General features: G+C 43.0%; 1 protein-coding gene across 3 annotated transcripts in view; it reads left to right on the plus strand.

Annotated features, from left to right (window-relative positions):
- LOC138582356 (probable E3 ubiquitin-protein ligase DTX3) overlaps positions 1-20,991 on the plus strand; it is a 179,796-nt gene that overhangs the window by 39,705 nt on the left and 119,100 nt on the right. For all 3 annotated transcript variants that reach the window (XM_069653602.1, XM_069653601.1, XM_069653603.1), the window contains 2 exons: positions 1,204-1,290; positions 9,053-9,789. In XM_069653602.1, the coding sequence (XP_069509703.1) occupies positions 1,278-1,290; positions 9,053-9,789 (750 nt within the window). In that variant the 5' untranslated portion in view covers positions 1,204-1,277. The remainder of the gene's footprint in view (positions 1-1,203; positions 1,291-9,052; positions 9,790-20,991) is intronic.

Raw genomic sequence — 20,991 nt, forward strand, 5'->3', positions numbered from 1 at the left:
ACAGATCATGTTGCCAATCATATCATTCCGGTGTTCTGTGGAAAATGCGGGTTGGAGAGTGAATACGCTACTAACCTGTGTGCTCGTCTGTGGATTAGTGGAAATCAAACCCTGTGCGCATCACAGTCATAATTGAGGTATAGCTGGTCTAGCCGATCGTGTGTAAGTTCCAGTCAGCCCCGTAAAATAAACTGTCGTGTGCAGGTATGCATTTAAAAAAAAAAAACTACCAGTGCTATTTCATTTGCAAAATGGTGATATCGAGCAGTGCCACATACCAATGCAAACTCATAATGTCAAAAACCTATCTGGTTTAACGTACTTGTGGGGACAGTCTGCGTGATTGATCTGAAGAGAGGGAAGGTATTTATTTAACCATCACAAAATATCCATGCCGAAAAGATCAAAAATCAAATAAAGACAAGCATGCAAGAATCGTGCAATTCCATTTGAAATTAAATGCTCACAGCGGTCTTATATTCAAAGCCATTAATCTGAAACCAGGATTATAATCATTCAGGCACAAAATGGTGCTCATTGAAAAGCATTGACGATTATAGGGATGTTTAGGACAGCTTAATGCAAAGCACATCTTGAATTTAACCATGATAGTTGTTTCCATTGGGCACGCCCTGTATTAACTTAAACCGCATTCCTATATCTTCTCAGGCCAACACATTACATTTGAATTTGAAAGGGATCAGTGGGAGATAGGGGGCTGAGAGGGGGGAATGTAAAGAGGGAGTTCTTGTTGGGGTTTGTGTGTGTGTCACCTTGTGCCGCGCTCTGGCAGAAAGTGCTCTATAAATAAATACAAATACCCATGTCACATCATTTTGCCTTCAGGCATCTGATCTGTCTCCACGGTGATGCCTCTCATGCCTCTCTACCTCTCCCATGCTTCCCTGTGTAATATCCACTGAAAATTGCCACGTGATACGCTTATGAGCATGTTGCCTTGCACAATAAGGAAAATTGGTCTCCGCCTTTCTGAGAAAAGACTGACCCAACAATTAACCAAATTGGTTAAGGGTGAGTTCTGTGAAGTGGGCGTAGGGTGTTAATGTTGGCGAATTTTGACACAACCGTGAACCAAATTGGTGAAGCGTTAGTTCTGTGATGTGGGTGTAGGGCAATAATGTTGAAGATTTTTAACAATGTGCTCATCTCTCGCCTCTCTCCTTTCCTATCCCCTTCTTTCAGTGTTTGCAGTTCTTGGTATCCACGCCAGACCCTGAACTTGAACCTTTTCTTCTGTACAAGTCAAGTCAAAGCCCATGGGATCTCCAGGTAAGCAAATGCTGCTCGCCATACAGAATAGATCGATAGAATCCTAAGTTTGCAGACCACAATTGCCATCTCTCCTTGTATAAGCGGTGGTTTCTGTTTGCTTTTTAACTTCAACCTTTAATGACAAACAAGGTAAAAGGAACATTTTTGATTTAAGTCAAGGACGCCCCTGAAAGTCAGGGGACCTGGAGAGGTATGCATAGAATGAATCAGAACTGTACTTGAACTGTGCTGTTTTCCGATGTTTCTCTCGTGGGTGAAGGCCTGACTGAGAGCATGTTTGTAGCTGCTGTGAAACACATTGTTAGAAGCCACTTTGAAGAGGCTGAAGGCCTGTGTTAAAGATTTTGTCGAGCTAAATTACACAAGTTACAACATAAAAGGGCAGAGTTTCCATCCTCCCAACTTTAGTAATAATTGAAACGATTTCTTTAGTAGCCAGTCATCATTCTTTCCTCCTAAACTCAAGTACCCTCCAGATTTTCAACATGGCATCCTTTATGAACGCTAACATTTAGGAATGCTATGCATTCTATGACATAGGAGCCACAATCCCTTCTTGACTGCTGTTTAATATTGCGTGTCAGAAATTCACTGGCCCTTACCCTGCTAATCGTCCGGTAGTACAGACTACCTCTGCAAGTCTGTGTGGCAAGGCCCGGCTTGTCCCAAAGACTCCTGTGAGGCCCTGTCCTAGGAGTTCCCATTATATATGTTGATAACTTTAGCGTTGTGGTCATTAGTAGCAACATCTGTTTTATAGCTGACTTTCTCATAGCACTGTGACTTAAATGTCTTTCTTTACTTTGTTTGAGGACCAGTGATGGAGATCATTTGTTCTGAAATTGCTTTCAGTATGTAGCTGGGAGAGGCCAGGCTCAGTAAAATAAGGCTTTAGTACTCCCTTTCATGATCTATTCGAATCACCATTGAAACTTGTAAGTATTTGCCATCTCTGTCCCTTCTACCCCCACTCATGATAGGTTTGTGGGTGTTAAACCAGTGTGGAGTATACACATTTAAGGTTGTCAAGAAAGAAGGACCTGCTTTTTCACAGGAAGTTATGATTACAAAGGAAGCGCTACTTTTTCACTGAAAGTCCCACCTTAGTTGACATAGGAGTGTCAACTCTCTATGTTGAGAAATGTTTTAAACTTGATTCTCTCCATTACATGACCTCCCAAAAGGATGCAGGGAAATTGTTCAGCTGGTAGACCTTCGGACATGGAAGTAAAAGTTTGGCAGGAATTCCATTTTAACACCCGGGTGACCCGGTTTACCCAATTAACAATTTTGGTCAATTTAGCAGATTTCTTTAAAAAAGGGACAGTTCCATTTCCATTGTGCTCTTCATATGCAAACAGAGGCCGGTTATGTTCCTTAATAGCAGGCTACGGAAAGAAAACTGTTAAGATAGTCACCCAAATGTTTTCGGGCTGTCCGTATAGCCAGTTCCAAAGTGATTCTGCTCTTCTAGGCTTCCTTCGTTATGGAGTAAATAACCAGACATCTCAGATGGTGGGGTTGAGGGGCTGCTTGTCCCCAATGAAATTCAAGTATTGTCATCACTTTGGATATCTTTGTCAATTTTTATGTATAGGAATTTACCACAAACCATTCCAATACAATTAATATCATGTTACTACCAGACCTTTACCTTTTCCATACAAAAACAATAAACAAGGCAAGCTAAGACCTAATTAAGGGATCTGTGCTGGGTGCTGTACACGTTGAGTAAGAGAGCAAGTGGCTGAAAACCCACATGATTAAGTAGTTTTCATTATACAAGGAGCTGCTTCATAGCTGCAGTTAACCAATTACCGTTCACACAGTTATTTTTGCAGATAGGATTTCTTGTTTTAAATTACCTTAAGTTCGCAAGGATCCGGATAGCACATGATTAATGTGCTGCAGATTCTTCCTCTGGCAAATCTGTATCTCAATGCAAACACCTGAAAAACAGTGATCCACTAAGATATACTTTTGACCTTTACTTTGTTCTCATACAGGTGGATAGTTCTATCTTCGTGGGCTAAAAATATAAAAGGCCCATTGATTAATGTGTGATTGTGGTAACAAGTTAGGTTCAGATAACACAATGGAAGTTTTAACTTTAACTTTAAAACTTAAGCGTTTTTGAAAAAGGTTGTTAAAGAAGAAATGTAGAGTTGTAAAAAACTATTGGGAAAATATAAGTGTAAGCCAGAACTTACAAGATCATTCAAACTTCTGGAGCAGTCATCTTTGAAGATGCTCACTCATACCAAGAGGGCCACTTGTTTATAATTGGGTGCTGATGTCATCTGACACTTAAGGCACAGTTTAACGATTCCAAGTTTCCTTCCTTCTGTTCTTTTTTTGCCTCTAGTGTTGCATTTTAATAGTCTGATGTATTATTGCTTCCTTGATGGTTTGTGTAAAAAGCCGGATTTCCTGTTTAATTGTTTTACACTCTCAGTATTTAGAGATTCTTTGACCACAATGGCTAGTGCCAGTAAAACACTGGCATGTTGCGCACTGCAGACCTCTAGGGCCAGCGGTCCGACTATTTCACACGGTACCATTACCCATTAGATGCATGCGCTCTTTGTTATAGTTATGAAATGTGTGGAAATATTTTCTCTTTCACTCTGTGAAGTAGTTCCTAAGGGAAGGTTGCGTTGTTTAAAATGTTCTCCAACCTGAAACCTTTGTCTTTACTTTGGTAATGTTTTAACTTTTAAAGGGAGCAGAGATAACTTAATGGGAGGGTGTTGTGGGTTGAATGATGGGCACAACGTCGCCAGAATATCAGGTAAATCCACTTTATTAGTTGTAGGTTACATCTCACGTAGGCAGTTGGTACATCTGGTAACTGGCAGCACCACCCGGGCTATTCTCACTCAGTCACTCTTTGCTGCCAACTAATTCTCCTGTAATGCAGACACACCAGCAATCCATAACACTCCACTCTGGACTCCCATGACATCAAAGTCTCTGGTGTCCACCACAGAGGATGAAGATGCACATGCCACAAGCCCCCACCTGGCTGCCTGATTCGGAGTAGTTAGCACACATTCTTTATAAAACATGAGTAACACATGTCATGCTCGTGTATAGGTGCAACCCAGAGGCTCTGAGCCTGCTGCCTAGACTTTGTTGACAGATAGTTTCCGATCTGATCAATTAATCCTTCACTGCATTCTGTGTTCCATCGACTTATGCGTTTTGTACATTCGCTGTAGCACAACTTGTGTTGCATTTTCACCTGTTTTTGGGGAACATATTGATCACGTGCAATTAGGGCTGTACCGAAAAGCATATTTAGTATTCGGCCGAATATGAAACCGAATAGTTGCTTTATTTAATAAATCATGTTCCAAACCTCAAAACACACACTTTTTAGAAAAACAAAGCACCATTTGTAATTAATGTAGCATCTTTATTTAAAGTATAAAAGCTAGAAATAAAACAGATTTAACCAAAATGAAGGGACCAAATGTACAGAAGATTGTTGCATATTCAGTGCAAGTTAAAGTAGGAGGCTTCACAAAAGCAAAAGGACTACCTTTGTGAATCAGATGCATTGCATTCTCTATCCAGTTGCAAAGTTGATGCGGTCGAGTTTCGAAACTTCTTTGCAGCTCACATAGAAATGTAGAAAATGGTTCATGCCGGCCCATCAGGACACAAGTCAAGAGGAAATCTGAAATGCGTGAACTCCATCTCACAACTATTGACCCCACCCAAACAAATTCTGCTCACTTTTCACTTATCCTAGCCACTCCTTCTCGCCAATACACAAACATATGCAACTTATCATTCCTGATAAAATATCAGATAATGTTAAACTTAGGACTCAAGTCCTTAAAAAAAAAAAAGAAAAGGGCGGACTATGATGTACGCAGTGGGGAGTGACATGACAGGAACAGAAAGTATCTATGCACATTTCTTTCAGTTTGCCTTTTCAAACTGAAAAAAGTGCACATTGCATATAAACATTTGCCAAAAGAAAAGATGTTGCTGTATTGTTGCAGACTGAGTATAAAAGATGAGCACCTTTTATGTCTAAGAATCTGTAACAAAACATGCCCTAAAGAGCAGATTACAATATAAGATATTTTTCAGCTGTGTGATAGCAATTAGTCTGATCTAATTCTATTCAGTTTTGCAAACTGAAGTCTATATTTGCCTTTCTGAGTTCATGTTGCATTGTATTCAAATGAGAATGTCAGGAGTATTCGGCAAGAGCCGAATAGCAAGAAACTATTCAGCCGGAGCCAAATAGCTTTTTTTCAGCAGGAGATTCGTCCGAATACTTACTCAAAGCCAAAGTTCGGTACACTCCTACGTGCAATAACCAAAGTTGAAATTCATATTGATAAGTTTGAGTGCGAAAAATGGTTCAGAAGGAGAAGCACTTGTCGCTAAGATCTGTGTTCATATGCCAGATCACAGTTCCAAATCCTGGTAAAGCAGAATTCGTCTCCTCTCTCTGAAGAGGATGAACTTAAGAACATTACATTTGGTGATAGTAACACATACTTTTGTAAAAAACAACGTACCGGTTCCAGAATTCACTAGTTTTAAAAACAAACATTGCATTAGTATTGTGCAGGTCTAGAGATCAGTTCCTACAAACTGGGGTTCTAAAAATCAGGCAGCCACCCCCAATGAAGAGCTTAATGTGTGAGTCAAGATAGGTAATTAGCTAGCCAAATTTGAAACCGTACAACCAAAGTGTCAGTGATCCTCTACACATGTTCCTCTTTTGCTGTGCAATGAAATGCTGTCCTAAGCAAAAAGGTCTGCCATGTCACATTCCAGAGGCGTTGACCAGCCCACTCTTTATTCTCATGCTGGCCATACTTGCCCCAAAAATATTTTTGCTTGTTTCTACAATTTCAAATGTTCGTCACATCCTAAATAACGGTCTGCAAATCTGTGTAAAACAATGACACAATAATCAGGTGAACCTATCAAACAGATTCATCTATTGTTTAAAATAGCATAATAATGCCCAGACGAGTTTTTTGGGCAATTACAGTTAGTATTCTAGTACATGTAGAGTCTGATGGAGAAAATAAAGCTACTAACATTCTCTATTTGCATAACCTTTTGCTATTCAGATGCTTTGTAAAAGTATTGTCAGGCAATTGGTGTACTTTCCAAGTTAGTTCTATACATAGTGTTATTTTAGTTCATGAAGTAAAACGTTCACAAATATGTCTATATTTCTGTACTACAAGAACTGTGAAACAATGTTTAATGCCAAATTTGCAGATGTGGCTCAAATTCCAGCGTCACCACCTAAATAAGTGTTTGATCCTGGGCATCTCATTCGGTTTTATGAAGCCTGACCTGGCAAAATTGCTATCCCCAAATATTTCAATATTGTCAGTCCCTGAGAATTATTTATTTGTCAGGGTACACACCTCATAAATGCCTCATTGATGGTTTAAATGGCTACAGAGTTACTTCTTCTATATTAGAGACCCTTTATAAGTTGCACACCCCACAGCCATTTGTTTCTTGGCTCACCAACGGTAACACTACCTGAAAACCATGGCGTTCCACTTATCTCAGTCTATAATGATCGGATATGTGAACCTTCCTTGTTAACTTCAATCCATATGCTATGGGATGTGTGTCTTCCTCATTGCTTCCAGTCTGTCTCTTGTTTCCATGCGTCGGCAGCTGTAAATTCTGTGAGATTACTAATGTGAGTTCTGGTTTCGCTATGGTATCTGTACCTTTTTAATTTGGCTTCCGATGTATGTCCTGTATCCATGCTGCAACCTGTAACACTGCAGTTGTTAAAATGTGTCCAAGCTAAAACACAAGTACCCTCATCAGGACCGCTAAGGTTGCTTATGTCGTGCTGCCTGTCTCTTAGTCTGATTCGGGCACTGATGAAGAGCATTGGGGAATTTCATTGGTAGTCCCATGCTTATTGTGATCACTGCCTGTGCAACATATCAAGTTATAGGTTGTGATTACAAGGAAGGGTGCAGTCTGGGTTTTGGTGACCAGATGTTTTTGGATTCCTTCATTTCTTTGATTTGTGGAGGGCAAAATGTGTTGTGTTCTGTGCCCCAAATCCCTCCACATGTACCTACTCTAAACAGGGCATGGACGATGCCCAAATAGTTTCAGTTTCTTTTATGCAATCAGCAGAGACCTTAATGTATTTTAAAAAATTGTCCTGATGAAGAACACAGCTGAAACCACCTAGAGTACTTTATTCTTGATGTATGCATGCACATGGTTTCCTTTGCAAGGAGGAGACACTGCTTCACTGCAGCCATCTGTTAAGCATCCTCGTGGAAAGTCCATTTCAGCAGTTGAAATTATTACATTTTCTGGCATGTGGATTTTTTCCACAAGATTCTGGTTTCCTTTTGGAACGGATTATTGCTGACTACTGTTTTCAATTGGCATTTTTATTAAACTGGTAGAATCACATTGTTTTTTTCTCTGCAACATGTATACTAATTTCCAAAACCCGCTAAGCCACTTTTGCCTCGATCCAGAAGAAAGAATATCCAGCTGGATGTCAAAATCTTTGATTTTATCAAGAGAAAATGTTTTAAGTAAATCTTTTTCTCTTTTTCGGTGCTCAGCTATGCATTGTCGTCATTTCACAGATTCCCCCAGCATCTGCTTGGGGTCTGTACCCAAGTGGTGCACTGTAGGTGCAAACCCTGGAGAAATGTATTGTCACTGCTTCCGAAGGCACGTGTATCTTCTTTTCTTCGAAAGCTGGAGCTAAAAAAAGAACGCAGGCCCATAATGTCGCCCCCAGAGAGCACGCGCGCTTTCTTCTGGGTAGGTGAGATGCGTCTACTGTCGGAAGCCAGGGCATCTACGTAGGTGGGGACTAGAAAACAAATGTAATGTTAAAAGCAAACAAAAAAACTGTGTTGACCTGAAAAGTAATATTATAAAGAGTACACCAGAACATGAACAGCAAACACAAAGAAGAGAGAAACATCACAACTAAACAGTCAATTTTGAACCAGAAATTGGTTTAGAATGGCCGACACAAGGAGTTCTCCCAGGGACAATTTGTGAAACCTACTGACCCCCTTGATGGAGTCATATGAACATATTTCCCCTCGGATCAAGTTCTCAATACTAGTGTTTATTTTCTCCATGCTGATTCATGGCCCCTTTTTTTTTAATCTGCCTTTTAGTGTTTAACGTTAACTTCAGAAATAATCATATTATTACATTATAAGTTACTTTGTGAAAGAGATAAAAGAAAACTGTCCACTTTTAACCAGTAATCAATAGTTGTGTTAAGGAACGCACATTTCCTTTTCTACATCTTCCATAAAATCCCATAGATCAACCTTTTCCAAATGGGCAGTGGTGACATTTGCTAAAACATGCCTCTTGAAAATGGAGAACTGAGTTTATGTTGAAGTGAAACTTTAGCCAAAAAACGGACCTCCTTCCCCCATTTGGAACCAAATAGTGCAGTGACCAATACCAAAAAAAAGAGAAATATACACCACTAACTGCAAATGATACAGAGATTTTTGCTAATCATGGTTTGCAACGGGCAGGCTCTGTTGTGTTATGATTGTGCCACCCATCCTGTGTCTAATGTTGGCATTTTTTAAACTTCCCTCGTGTGTTAATGCTTTGTGATTGCACACTCTGCTCTGTTGTGTTTTTTCTGTTCTGTTTTTTTTTCTTCTTTGCAGATGGCACCTTGTACTTTGACCAATCTTTTGTGTTTTTTCCCATCCCTTTCCCATGACACCTCCATTTTCAGTGTCATTTGTGTTATCCAGAATGGCGGCATGTGGGGGGACGGCAAAGAACAAAGTAACAGTTCCCAGGTATGTGTGGGATTTTCTAACCAAGGAGTGCCCAACCAAGCTGGTCAAACTGCGGGATGAGAACAAGGTCCGCATCCTCATCGATGGTGAGACTTCTGAGATCTATGTGTTGCGCCTGACTACAGAGGCACACGTGGCTGGCAATGGACTCTCTCTGGCCCGCAAGGCCCTTAAGGCCCTCCTGAAGGAGACAGAGAAGGAGCTGAAGAAGTCACAGCGGTTTCATGAACTAGGTGGCTGCATGGCCTTCTCAGACAAGAGCATGGAGCATGCAGCAGCCGAGCTGCATTACCGAGGCCAGGCAGCTTTCTCCCGGGGCCAACATAGTGTTGGCTCCCGAGGCCTGCCGGGTGGCTCACGTGATTCAAGACGTGATGAGCTGGCTGCGGAGGACGATCAGGAGAATCAGTGTCCGATCTGCCTGGGAGAGATCCAGAACATAAAGACACTGGAAAAGTGCCGGCACTCCTTCTGCGAGGACTGCATCACCCGAGCCCTGCAGGTCAAGAAGGCCTGCCCTATGTGTGGGCGCTTTTATGGGCAACTAGTGGGCAACCAACCAGAGAACGGAAGGATGTTGGTCTCCAAGGACTCCAGTCTGCTTTTACCTGGCTATGAGAAATACGGGACCATTATTATCCAGTACGTCTTCCCTCCCGGTATCCAGGGGGTAAGTAGTCACGTTTATTAATACATTGTTGTCTTCCCGCGCACTTTGTCTCACATGGGTTTCACTTGTAAATATATACCTATCTGCAATATAGCATTCATGTTCCCAGTACATTTTAGACTCCATTTCATGGGTCTTGGTTGGCATTCATGCTGCCCAGGTTTTCCGTCTGTAAAATTATCAGCTTGTTTATAAAGTGTTTCAGCTTGATAAATGGAACCAAATGCTCTCTGGTTGGCATAACCATTACTGCATATGCAGTTTGTGGCTAGTGGGAAATAAAATGTGAGCCTTTGTTTCTGGCCCTTTCCCTGTTTGCACACTGATACATATTTAGTCCTAATTCTGCTTTTGTAAAAATTCTAGAAAAAATGCCATCTTCACATTCAGATGAACACATCATTTGATTGGGCGCCTTTTTTTGCAGTTCATGAAGTTTGTCATCATGTAAATAACTGGCCTGTGTATGTGCTCCATGTTGGCTGTAGTCATTCATTTCCTTTTAATGGCTCACTGAATAAGACTCCCAAGCATATCTGTTCACTCGCCCCCACCTCTGAGCAATGGTTTTGTGGAGCTCTACATTTACATTAAATGACGCTGTGTGTGGAGGGATCATAGATAATGGATTTAATGTTTGTTGATGACCAGAAAGAATGAATGGCTGGACACAACTATTTTCAAGGTCTTGTGTTGCAAACCCACAAAATGAACTTCACCAGGTACACATGTAAGTTGTTGAGACCCGCACTAAACTGCACACGAATATTCATGAAAAGTTAATTGTATTAGTTGTATATTTGCATGTTGAGAGAGGAATCAACAGTGATATCTGTTGATGTGTCTATTTCAGGGCTTTGTCATGGCAACCTTCTTATAAGCTACAGATGTCACTTCCCCTTATAGTTTATTTCAGTGTTTTAAAAACATATTTTGAATGGATTGTGTCCTCCCTCGTATTCCTCATCTTTTGATATTTCCTTTCAAGCTTCAGCTGCTTCGGCAAAATGTGTTCCTCGACAGAGGGCGCTATGCGCTGGTCCCGTCGACTGGGGACCCTCTGTCCGATGGTCGACGTCATCACCAGTATATGTAGCACATGCAATGCCCATTGGCTTCAGTGGTGTCTTTCCGACACAGTATTTGCTTTGAGAGAATAACTGCACTCTACGGTTCTTCTACGAATTTGAATTTATTATGTCTTCACCATTGACTCCATCGATGCCTAAAACGGGTTTAAAAAAATGTCAAGACTGTGGCGCAAAAATGTTGATTACCGATCCCCACTGCGCATGTCTATGGTGCCTCGGCAGGGAACATCGCACAACGGATTGTGATTCCTGTCAGGCTATGACTGACACGGCTCTAAGGGAGTGTAAAAGTAAATTAGCGTTAGGTAGGGTGCCTTTGAAATCCCTACTAGTAAATCAAAAAAACGGTCCTCCGACGAGTTGAGAGATTCTCCTTGACTGAAGAAGCCAAATATCCAGGAGTCGATCACACCACTCTTCGTCCCATTAGAACATTGTATGGATGGTTGCTTGGATGTGCGAACCATTATTAAAAGGGCCGAAACACTGTGTCGATGCAACTGTAAAAGAAACATCCGTTGAACAAATAAGAAAGCGGCTAACATATATACTTGTGCTGAACAACTTTTGTTAAACAAACTCCAATGTGTTCTAGTTATGGGAGAATGGTGGTACATCGAGTCCAACTAGACTGAAATACTAAGTTTGTTTGCATACACCCAACAACCATAAAATACTGTGTAAAATCTGATTATGATATTCGCCCGCACTCAAAGCACTTTGAATACTAACCCCACAACAGAGGCTTACATTGGAATCGGGCTGGTCTGTTCCACCTCAGATTGTACTGAAAAATGTTGAAAAATACTTTAATGTTTTTTGTGATGTGTATATATTAATAATTGATATTATGAATGACATGAATTGTGTATAATAAGATGAAATACATTTCTATGTATTAGAAAAGATAAAGGCGTTGTGCACCACTAATTGCATTGTTGCACGATAAGTAGAGGGGTTAATAGATCAGGAGATGTGTGAGAGGGGTAGTTTTTCACTTCTTTTTGTATGACCAGTACCGTGCTACACCGATTTGCATGGTTGAGAAAGTCTGGGTTTGCACTGGACCTGCAATCCAGGCTTCTTAATCCGCCTTTTGACGGCTCTCGACTGTTTGGCAGCAAGGCTGATGAAAGCCTGGAAAAGCTGCAGACCTATAAAGCGGCAGCAAAGTCTCTCAATGCCACAATCAGACAGCCTCAACATTCTTAACCCTAGTGCATCATTTTAGATGGGTAGGTCCTTTAGTGTCTACTCAGTTGGAAGAACAGGCTACTCATAGAGACCAGAAAAAATGTCCTTGTGGTGGACAAGGGAAAGGCTCTAAGTCCGCTCAAGAAACGCCTACTTTGCCTTCGGCCGCTGCTTCAACTGCCACAAAACCTCTCTGAGCCCTTAACCCAGAAGACCCCATTCGGAGGAAGACTTTCACAGCATCTGAAATGCATGGGAATTGGAAACTGTAGCCCAGGGTTACTGTCTTCCCTTTCTAAAAAAGGCCCCAGGATCATCCGCCAGGGAACAATTCCTCCAAAATTCCAAATCCATTCCTTGTGCAGGACATTTTGGCCCTGCTAGAAAAAGGTGCTATAGAACTGGTACCTGTAGCGTAGACTAACAAGAGTTGGTACTCCCCTTATTTTCTAATCCCCAAAAAGTATGGAGGATTGAGACCCATCTTTGACTTAAGAAACCTGAACAAATTCCTCAGGAAGGACAAGTTCAAGATGGTGACCCTTTCTCAGATCCTTCAGGCTCTCCAACTCTAAGATTGGATGGTGTCATTGGACCTTCAGGATGCTTACTTTCATGTGCCAATCCATCACAAGCACAGAAAGCACCTGAGGTTTGCAGTTGGTAGCTCTGACTTTCAGTTTCGAGTTATGCTATTTGGGCTGACCGCCGCCCGAGGATGTTCACCAAGTTTAATGGCGGTGGTGCCACTGAGTATCAGGAGAGGAGGGAATTCATGTCTACCCCTACCTAGACAATTCGCTGATCAGGGCATGTTTACCCAAACAAGTCCTGCAACATCTCAGCATCACCTGCCACTCTCTCCACAGCCTGGGCTATTCCCTCAATTACAAGAAGACCCACATGATACCATCTCAAAGACTCCAGTTCATTGGAGCATTCCTGGATACACCCTTGGGAAAAGCCTCTCCACCCGAGGTGAGGGCTCAGCACATTCTGCAGATGGTCACCAAATTCCAAAGTGCCCAGCGTTTTCCGGCCTTGGACTTTTTGAGGTTGCTCGCACTCATGGCCTCCTGCATTTTCCGGCTGAATGAGATCCCTTCAACGGGCTCTCAGGACACAGTGGTCTCAATTCTCGAGCAAGATGTCAGACCTACTTCAGGTTCACAACAGGGTCACACAGGATCCCCTGGGGTGGGCCTGCGAGGACAATATCGTGAAGGGAGAACCTTTTTGGCAACCATGGCCAGAGATAATTTTAGTGACGGATGCTTCACCCACAGGGTGGGGAGTCCACGCCAACGTTCTGACAAATAGCAGTCGTTGGTCTCTCAAACTACACATTTGGAGCTGAGGGCAATCAAGCGTTGAGGGCCTTTCTGCCCTTTGTATGGGGGAAAGAATGTCCTGATAATGACGGACAACACAGTGGCAAGGTACTACCTCAACAAGAGAGGAGGTGTAGGGTCACTACCACTGTGCATAGAGGCAATGCAGCTCTGGTTCTGGGCAATTCAAGAAGGACCTCCCTATCGGCAGTTCACCTAGCCGGAGAAGAGAATGCAGCAGCGGATGCTCTGAGCAGGCAGTGGGAACTAGCTTAGGATGTCCTTCAAGAGATCTTCACCCTTTGGGGAACCCCTCAAGTGGATATGCATGCAACCAGTGTCAACCGGAATTGCAAACTGTTCTGATCCAGGGAATTTCCCCCAAGAGAAGCTCTAGGAGACGCTTTCCTAGTGGATTGGGATTTTTCCACTCCTGGATGCGTTCCAGTCCCCGTCATTCCTCATGCGATCAGGAGGTTGAGGAAGTACAGGAAACTCATGATCCCGATTGCCCAGGATTGGGCCAGGAGGATGTGGTACCCGGACCTTCTGGACATGTCCATCTGCCCTACATTGCGTCTTCCACAAAGAGAGGACCTTCTCTCGCGAGAATAGGGTCGGGTACTCCATCCAGAGGTCAAGACACTCAACCTTCACACATGGTTTCTGAGAGGTTTAGATATAAGGAGTGGGACCTCCCGGATGACGTAATGGAGATCTTGCTATCAGCCAGAAGGCCAGCAACAAAAACCTTGTACAGCTGCAATTGGAACAAATTCAGCAACTGGTGCAGGGATAAGAATATGGATCCTTTTCAATGCGATACACCTATGGTGTTATCCTTTGTTGTTGCCCTTAGCAAATCTGGGGCTCCAGATTGGAACCATAAAGGGTTATTTTGCAGCGCTTTCAATTTTCAAGCGCTCATCAGAAGAAACGTCATACTTTGAAATCCCATTAATCATACAATTTCTTAAGGGACCCACTAATGTATTTCCACCTACTCCTTTTCAAGTCCCTGTATTGGATTTAAATCTTGTACTAACATTTCTAACATGCATTCCATTTGAACCTCTGCATTCTTGTCCATTATGACTGCTAACATTAAAACCCATTTTTCTAGTGGACAATAACATCAGCCCGGCAGGGTGAGCGAGTTGCAGGCACTTTCTTGTAAACCTCCATTCACTATATACTATAGTACAAGTAAAACAGTCTTTTCTGCCAAAGATAGTCTCAGACTTCCATTTGTCTAAAAAAATTGTTCAACCAAATTTTGAATTTTTGAATTGAACTGAATTTTGAAAAAATAAAAAAAAAAATTAAAACCCCACCAGCCCAAAACCAACTTTTTACCCGCTTCCTCATCCTGGAAAGGAGGAGGAAAGGTTGCATAGACTGGACTCATGAAGGGCTCTCATTTTCAATATCTCACAAATGTCTAAAATTTGCCAAGATGGTGAATTATTTATTTGTTATACAGGTCATAAGTTAGGTTTGGCATTGACAAAATGAATCCTATCCAGGTGGATTATTGTGGCTATTGGGGAATGTTATTGACTGGATTTTAAAGATCTTCCGAAGGGTCAGAGGGCCCATTCTATGAGGGGCATGACAACATCTTCTGAGAGGGGTGCCAATAAAGGATATCTGTGCAGCAGCCACATGCTCTACCATCCAAACTTTTGTAAAACATTGTCTGGACTCAACTTCCACTCAGGAAGGAGGATTTGTGAAAGCAGTCCCTCATTCGGTCCATTATACATTTTAAGGACGGGTCTAAATACTTACTCCGACTTCCAAGATCGAGACTGCTTTGGGAGTCTATTAAAAGATGAGGAATACGTGGGAGGATATAATCCATTTGAAGAACAAGTTACTTATCACTGGTATTGTTCTTTCAATTGGATGTTCCTCCCATGCATTCCTCATCACCCCTCCCAACCTATCCCACTTTAGAATGTGTTTTTACACTTTGTGCTCTTTTAGAGTCTACTGCAGTTGAATATTAATGCTAGTAATTCCTCTAAAAAGGGGAAAAACAGAACTGAAGCTAACGGGTGCTGTGTGTGCTACATATACTAGTGATGAAAACGACCATTGGACGAAGGCCCTCCAGGAACATCGAGTCGACGGGACCAGCGCACATTGCCCTCTGTCGAGGAAAAAAACTATTCTGAAGCAGCTGAGGCTGGAAAGAAAATATCAAAAGATGAGGAATGCGTGGGAGGAACATCCCATCGAAAGAACGTTAAAAGGGGAAAGTAACTTGTTCATTTTAATTAGCCAATCCAGTTACTTACTAAGCGCAAATAACACGTTTCTGTACCTGCATTTTCTCCTCTTGCTCCATAGAATATATATTTCTTTTCTGGCTTTCACACCGAGTACATTTTTGCATCTACACAAATAACAATCGAAGTTAATGATAATAGTGAACATCTCTAAATAGCAAAGTCCCCCATGTGGGGTTGTCCCTTCTGATTTCATTGGATCCTTGTTTTGGCCACCACATAGAGGCATTAGTCTTTTCTTTACTGTATATGATATGTGAATCTGTTTACCTAGTTGGAAATATTTGTGTACATATTTGTGAAAAACATGCTAAGAAAATAGATTATATAGAGGATCCTAATTTCTTACATACTTACTACCCAATAACTATACACCAATTTTGTTTCACTCAATTTACATTTTACGCAATTGCTCAACTCCTCATGTTGCTGGTATTCCAAGGATGCCAAAGTTGTGTGCCTTAGTGGCATCTCTACAAAGGGAATGCCGCAAATCAGCAGCGCCTAGCAACCTCCTGCTGATGAAGGGGACTGCCTTCACCAGGGCCCAGTCTGCATCAGGCTTTTCATTGCCCAAAAACGTTCTCCATTCCTTGCCACTTTAAGCCCTTGGGAACCCATGCCCCAGGATGCTTGACAGTTCCTGCTAAGGCCCTGCTCTCTGCAACCAAGTCTATGAAGACAGCATGCAAGAGGCACTTCGCACACATTCTCAAGGACAACACCACCTGTCTTGAGAAAAGCCTCCCAGCTATGTTAAAAGGACAGGAACTTGTGCATTTATTTCTCCATGTTAGGGCATATTGAGCTTGAACATCAAAGTGGCTTGCTTTCATCTCTCTTAATGCCTGTCACTGCTGTTCCATCACCGTGCAGTCCTTCTTTAGTGCCGGTATTCTAGCTTTTAATCGCGGTTGCTCTTTAGGGGAGTCTTTAATCTCCATGCTTCAAAGATATAAACTGATTGCTCCCTGTCACCCTTGTTTGGTGTACTGTTCCTACTGGAACCTGCAGGCAGTCCAAAGATCTAATCTTATCTAATCCTATCTATTAATTTGCCACACTCTTCAAAGCACCTCCTACTATCAAGCCGCCTGCACAGCATTATATCACTTATGCCTTAATTTGACTTGCATCATGACCACTCGCTCCATAAACACAGTACTGCTCAGGCACAATACACCCACAGACAAAAACCTCCAATGCTTTCAAATCCTCTTTGCTCATTCCCAGATACAAATCAACTACTCACACCACAAGACCAGCCCAACTCACACAGAACCCTGCACATGCTAGTCACCCCCACAAGTAATACCGCTCTCTCAAGTGACAGTAACCATCCACAGACTCAACACATATCACCAACAACCCTCCCTACCAGTCTCACTGTCAGAAATGCCAGACTGTGACAACGCACTAGCCCATCTACATACGCCCTCCCAGCAAATGGCTCACATATACCTCCCAGAGTCACCATGCCCAAGCTACACGCCTAACCACACCAGCCCTTCTACCACCAACCCAAATGCACACGCTTAAGTCACCCCCTTCACAACACCAGAACCCCCCATATCATGTACCGGCTCTGCCCGTCTACTCCGACTCCGCTCTAGAACTTACATCCCCCGCTCCCAAACATTAAAACCCCATCAGCCCACTCCCAAAAAACCACCATCCTTCCCCACCCCCTAACATTCCAATCAGTCCCCACCTCCCCCACCACTCCCACAGTCCCCTTCTGAGACTCTCGCTTGTGCTCTAATTAATGTATGCTCCATCTGAGCCCACGCCCCAGTTGTTTAAGACCTCCTACTAGAATCTAATCTAGACCTATTAGCTTTAACTAAAACCTGGCTACATGATGCTGCCAGCCCTCTCCTCTCCCTTGCTGTACCCACTGGGTATTCCATCCTGCGAGTCGACCGTCTAGACGGCACATGAGGGGATGTAGCCCTTATTCACAAATCTACCATCCCCGTCAGAGCCTCACCATTGCAGCAACTACCAGGCTATGAGATCCTCCTGGTTAAACCTTAAAATTCCCCCAAAAGCATCATTAACATACTTCTCTATCCCCAACCCTCCCACTCTGGTAATCCAGAATCTGACATCCCCCTCCTCATTTCCCCACTCCTCAAGCCCAATACCAAACCTATTCTCCTAGGTGACTTCAATCTAGGCCGTAACGAGCTCTCTGACCACAAGGCATCCACCCTCGCATCCACCCTCGAAGACATGAACTTCACTCAATTAGTCTGTCCCACTGCCCATGAAAAAGGAAGAATACTAGACTGGATTCTCCCATGCAACACCCCCACCCCCTCCAAGTATCCACTTCTATCCCCCTCCCAGTATCCACTCCTATCCCCCTCCCTTGGTCAGATCACTTCTTGATCCTTGACCACCACCAACAACAATACCATGATCACCTGCGAACCCCATGGCATCACTGCCAGACACCGGCAAGCTCACTGACCCGCTGCTGTCCCTGTCCATCCTAGCTTCCCTCAAATCAACCCCTACCAGTTCCCTTCCTGAAGCCATCCTTGCTTCCTACAATTCGGCACTGCTTTCTGCGTTGGACGAACACGCACCGCTCAAAACTACCTCCCGCAGAAATACTAAATCCCATAATTGGTACACTGACGACCTAGCTTCCCTCCGAATAAGAAACGCGTTGTTGAACACCCCTGGAGAAAACCTGAACCCGTCAACAAAGCTACCTTCCAATGATCTGCCGACCTCTATAAATTAGCCATCATTGACACCAAAGCCAACATCTTCAACACCAGAATTTCAAACGCAAGTTCTAACACCAAAGAACTCTTCAAAATCCTTATAGAGCTTGAATCCCCAGTACCCCCTTCTGGCAACTTCACCAATGGTAAAGCCTGGTGCGCCCTCATCCAATCCTCCCTGGAAAGCAAAACACAGACGCTAAGGGACAAAGCCATTCTTTTTTTAAAGTTGTTTATTTTTCATTCATGCTCGCTAATTCCAGTCACATTACCAGCAGTATTATATCCACCATTGACGTCACAGTTTATACAGGTACATCTTCCAGTAAGACATTACATGGTTTCAGCTAACATGAGGTTTTATATGTTATTAACAAATCCTGTAACCTTACACCCCTCTCCCCCCTCCCTGTCCCCAACATGTATGGTTCATTCCCATTGTGCAGGGTTTTCACCCTATTATTCCTCCTTGCAAAAGGAAGAAAAAGGCATTCCATTATGGTGAAATCACGTGCACATTCTTAAGTAGCTTCGGTTTATGAAATGGGGCTTCTCTTCCTGTACATATTCATGGAAGGCGATCCATACTGCCAGGAACTTGGTATACACCCTTGCTTTGAGGGCACAGACTTTCTCCATAGCTAAACCCCCCCAGATCTTCACCCACCACCATGCTATTACAGGTGCTTCTACCGTTTTCAATACCCATGCTAGGGTCATACGTGCTGCCATCAAGAGATGCGTAATGAGGGTTGCTCTGTTGCCACTTGCCGCATTGACCCCTTCTACTTCTGCCCCTAGCAGGATTACCGTTACTGAGTACGGTAGTTGGGGCCCCTGTAATCAGTTTTATGTGTTCCAGGACCTCATTCCAATATATTGTAGCTTTGGGCATGTCCACCACATATGCTGTAAATCCCCTATTCCTCTGCATTGTCTCCAGCACTGCAGAGTGGGGCAGGGGGCAATCTGCATTTATCCCATGTAGCCGGTGGGGGGACAAGTACCATCTAAAGCAAATTTTGTATGCTGTTTCCTTGAAAGATGTGCTTTTGGATATTTCATGTGCTCTCTTCAAAATGTGTTCCCATTCCTCTCCCGTGATTGGGTGCCAAGACTTTTCCCACCTGTTCATGTATGGGAGCTGATCTCCCAGATTTGCCCGGTCCAGCATTTTGTATAGTCTAGATAATCCTTTAGATTTCGAGTCTTCCTGGAGAGTTAATTCTAGTCCTATTGGGGCTGTTGTGCCTGCCTTTGTAACCTCCTTCTGTGAAACCCAGTTCCTAACCTGTATGTATTTGTATTGCTCTTCTTCTCTTTTAGCAAATTTCTGTTTGCATTCTTCAAACAGCAGAAGCTTCCCGTTCTGATAAAAGTCCTTTAATACCAAGGGTTTCGCTCACTTCCAAGCGTGCCAGAATTTCTTTTTCTGACCTGGGGTGAAATCGTTATTATGAGCCATTGGGGTATATGGACCCAATCCCCTGGGTATTTTCCCCCTTTTAAGAACTTGATCCCATCCGCGTAATGATAACTTTGTTGCTTCTAGCAGCTGTCCGCCTGCCCCATGGTCCGTGGTTCGCATAGCATGTATAACCCTTAAGGGGATAGATGTGGCCCCTTGTTCAATCTCACACCAACCACTATGTGTCTCTTCTGCTGCCCATTTCAACATTGGAGCTATTTGGGCCGCAAGGATGTATCTCTCCATACCTGGGACTCCCAACCCCCCCAAAAGTGCTGGGCGTACCAGGACTCTCTGTTGTACTCTGGTTTCTTCCTCTGCCATATAAAGGATACTATTTCCAAATGTAATATCTTACACATATCTGAAACACTTGTGCACGACCGCGATACAAATAAAACATATCATATCACATGCAAGGTGGTATCACTACTGGGAGCAAGCTCGCTATGTACAGTAGTCGGGGAAGTAGTGTTATTTTAACCACCGCTATACGGACGAACCAGTAGAGTTCCTGGGCGTCCCATCTATGTAAGTCTTCCTTCAGCTGCTTCCACAGTGGGTTTATGTTTGCCCTGTATAATCCCTTATATTTGCTTGTTAATCGTAGCCCCAGGTATTCTATGTTGTTCTCTTTCCATATCAGGGGGGTGTTCTTTGCTTAATCTGCTTATTTCCTATCGATCATCAGTTACGTTTAGGGCTGTGGATTTCATATAGTTTATAGTAAACCCCGAAATTGCAGCAAATTCTTGCAGCCTCTCCATCACTACGGGCAGCGATCTATTTGTGTTTTCAAAAATAAGAGAATGTCGTCTGCGTAAAGCAGTATTTTGTGTACCTCTTTTCCACTGGTTATCCCCTAAATTCTCTGATCCTGTCTGATTGTAAACACCAGTGGTTCCATATCCATGGCTAAAACTAAGGGGGCCAGGGGACACCCCTTTCATGTGCCTCTCAGTATTTTAATCTGTGCAAGGTTTGCCCATTAACCAGAAAGGTTGTTGAAGGTATTTGGAAGTTTGCCAAAATAATCCTTCTAAACTCCAGTCAACAACCAAACGCTGCAAGAACCAATCGTAGGTA

This window comes from Ambystoma mexicanum, chromosome 3q, assembly GCF_040938575.1.
Source record: "Ambystoma mexicanum isolate Mex_15411 chromosome 3q, UKY_AmexF1_1, whole genome shotgun sequence".
Classification (NCBI taxonomy): Eukaryota; Metazoa; Chordata; class Amphibia; order Caudata; family Ambystomatidae; genus Ambystoma; species Ambystoma mexicanum.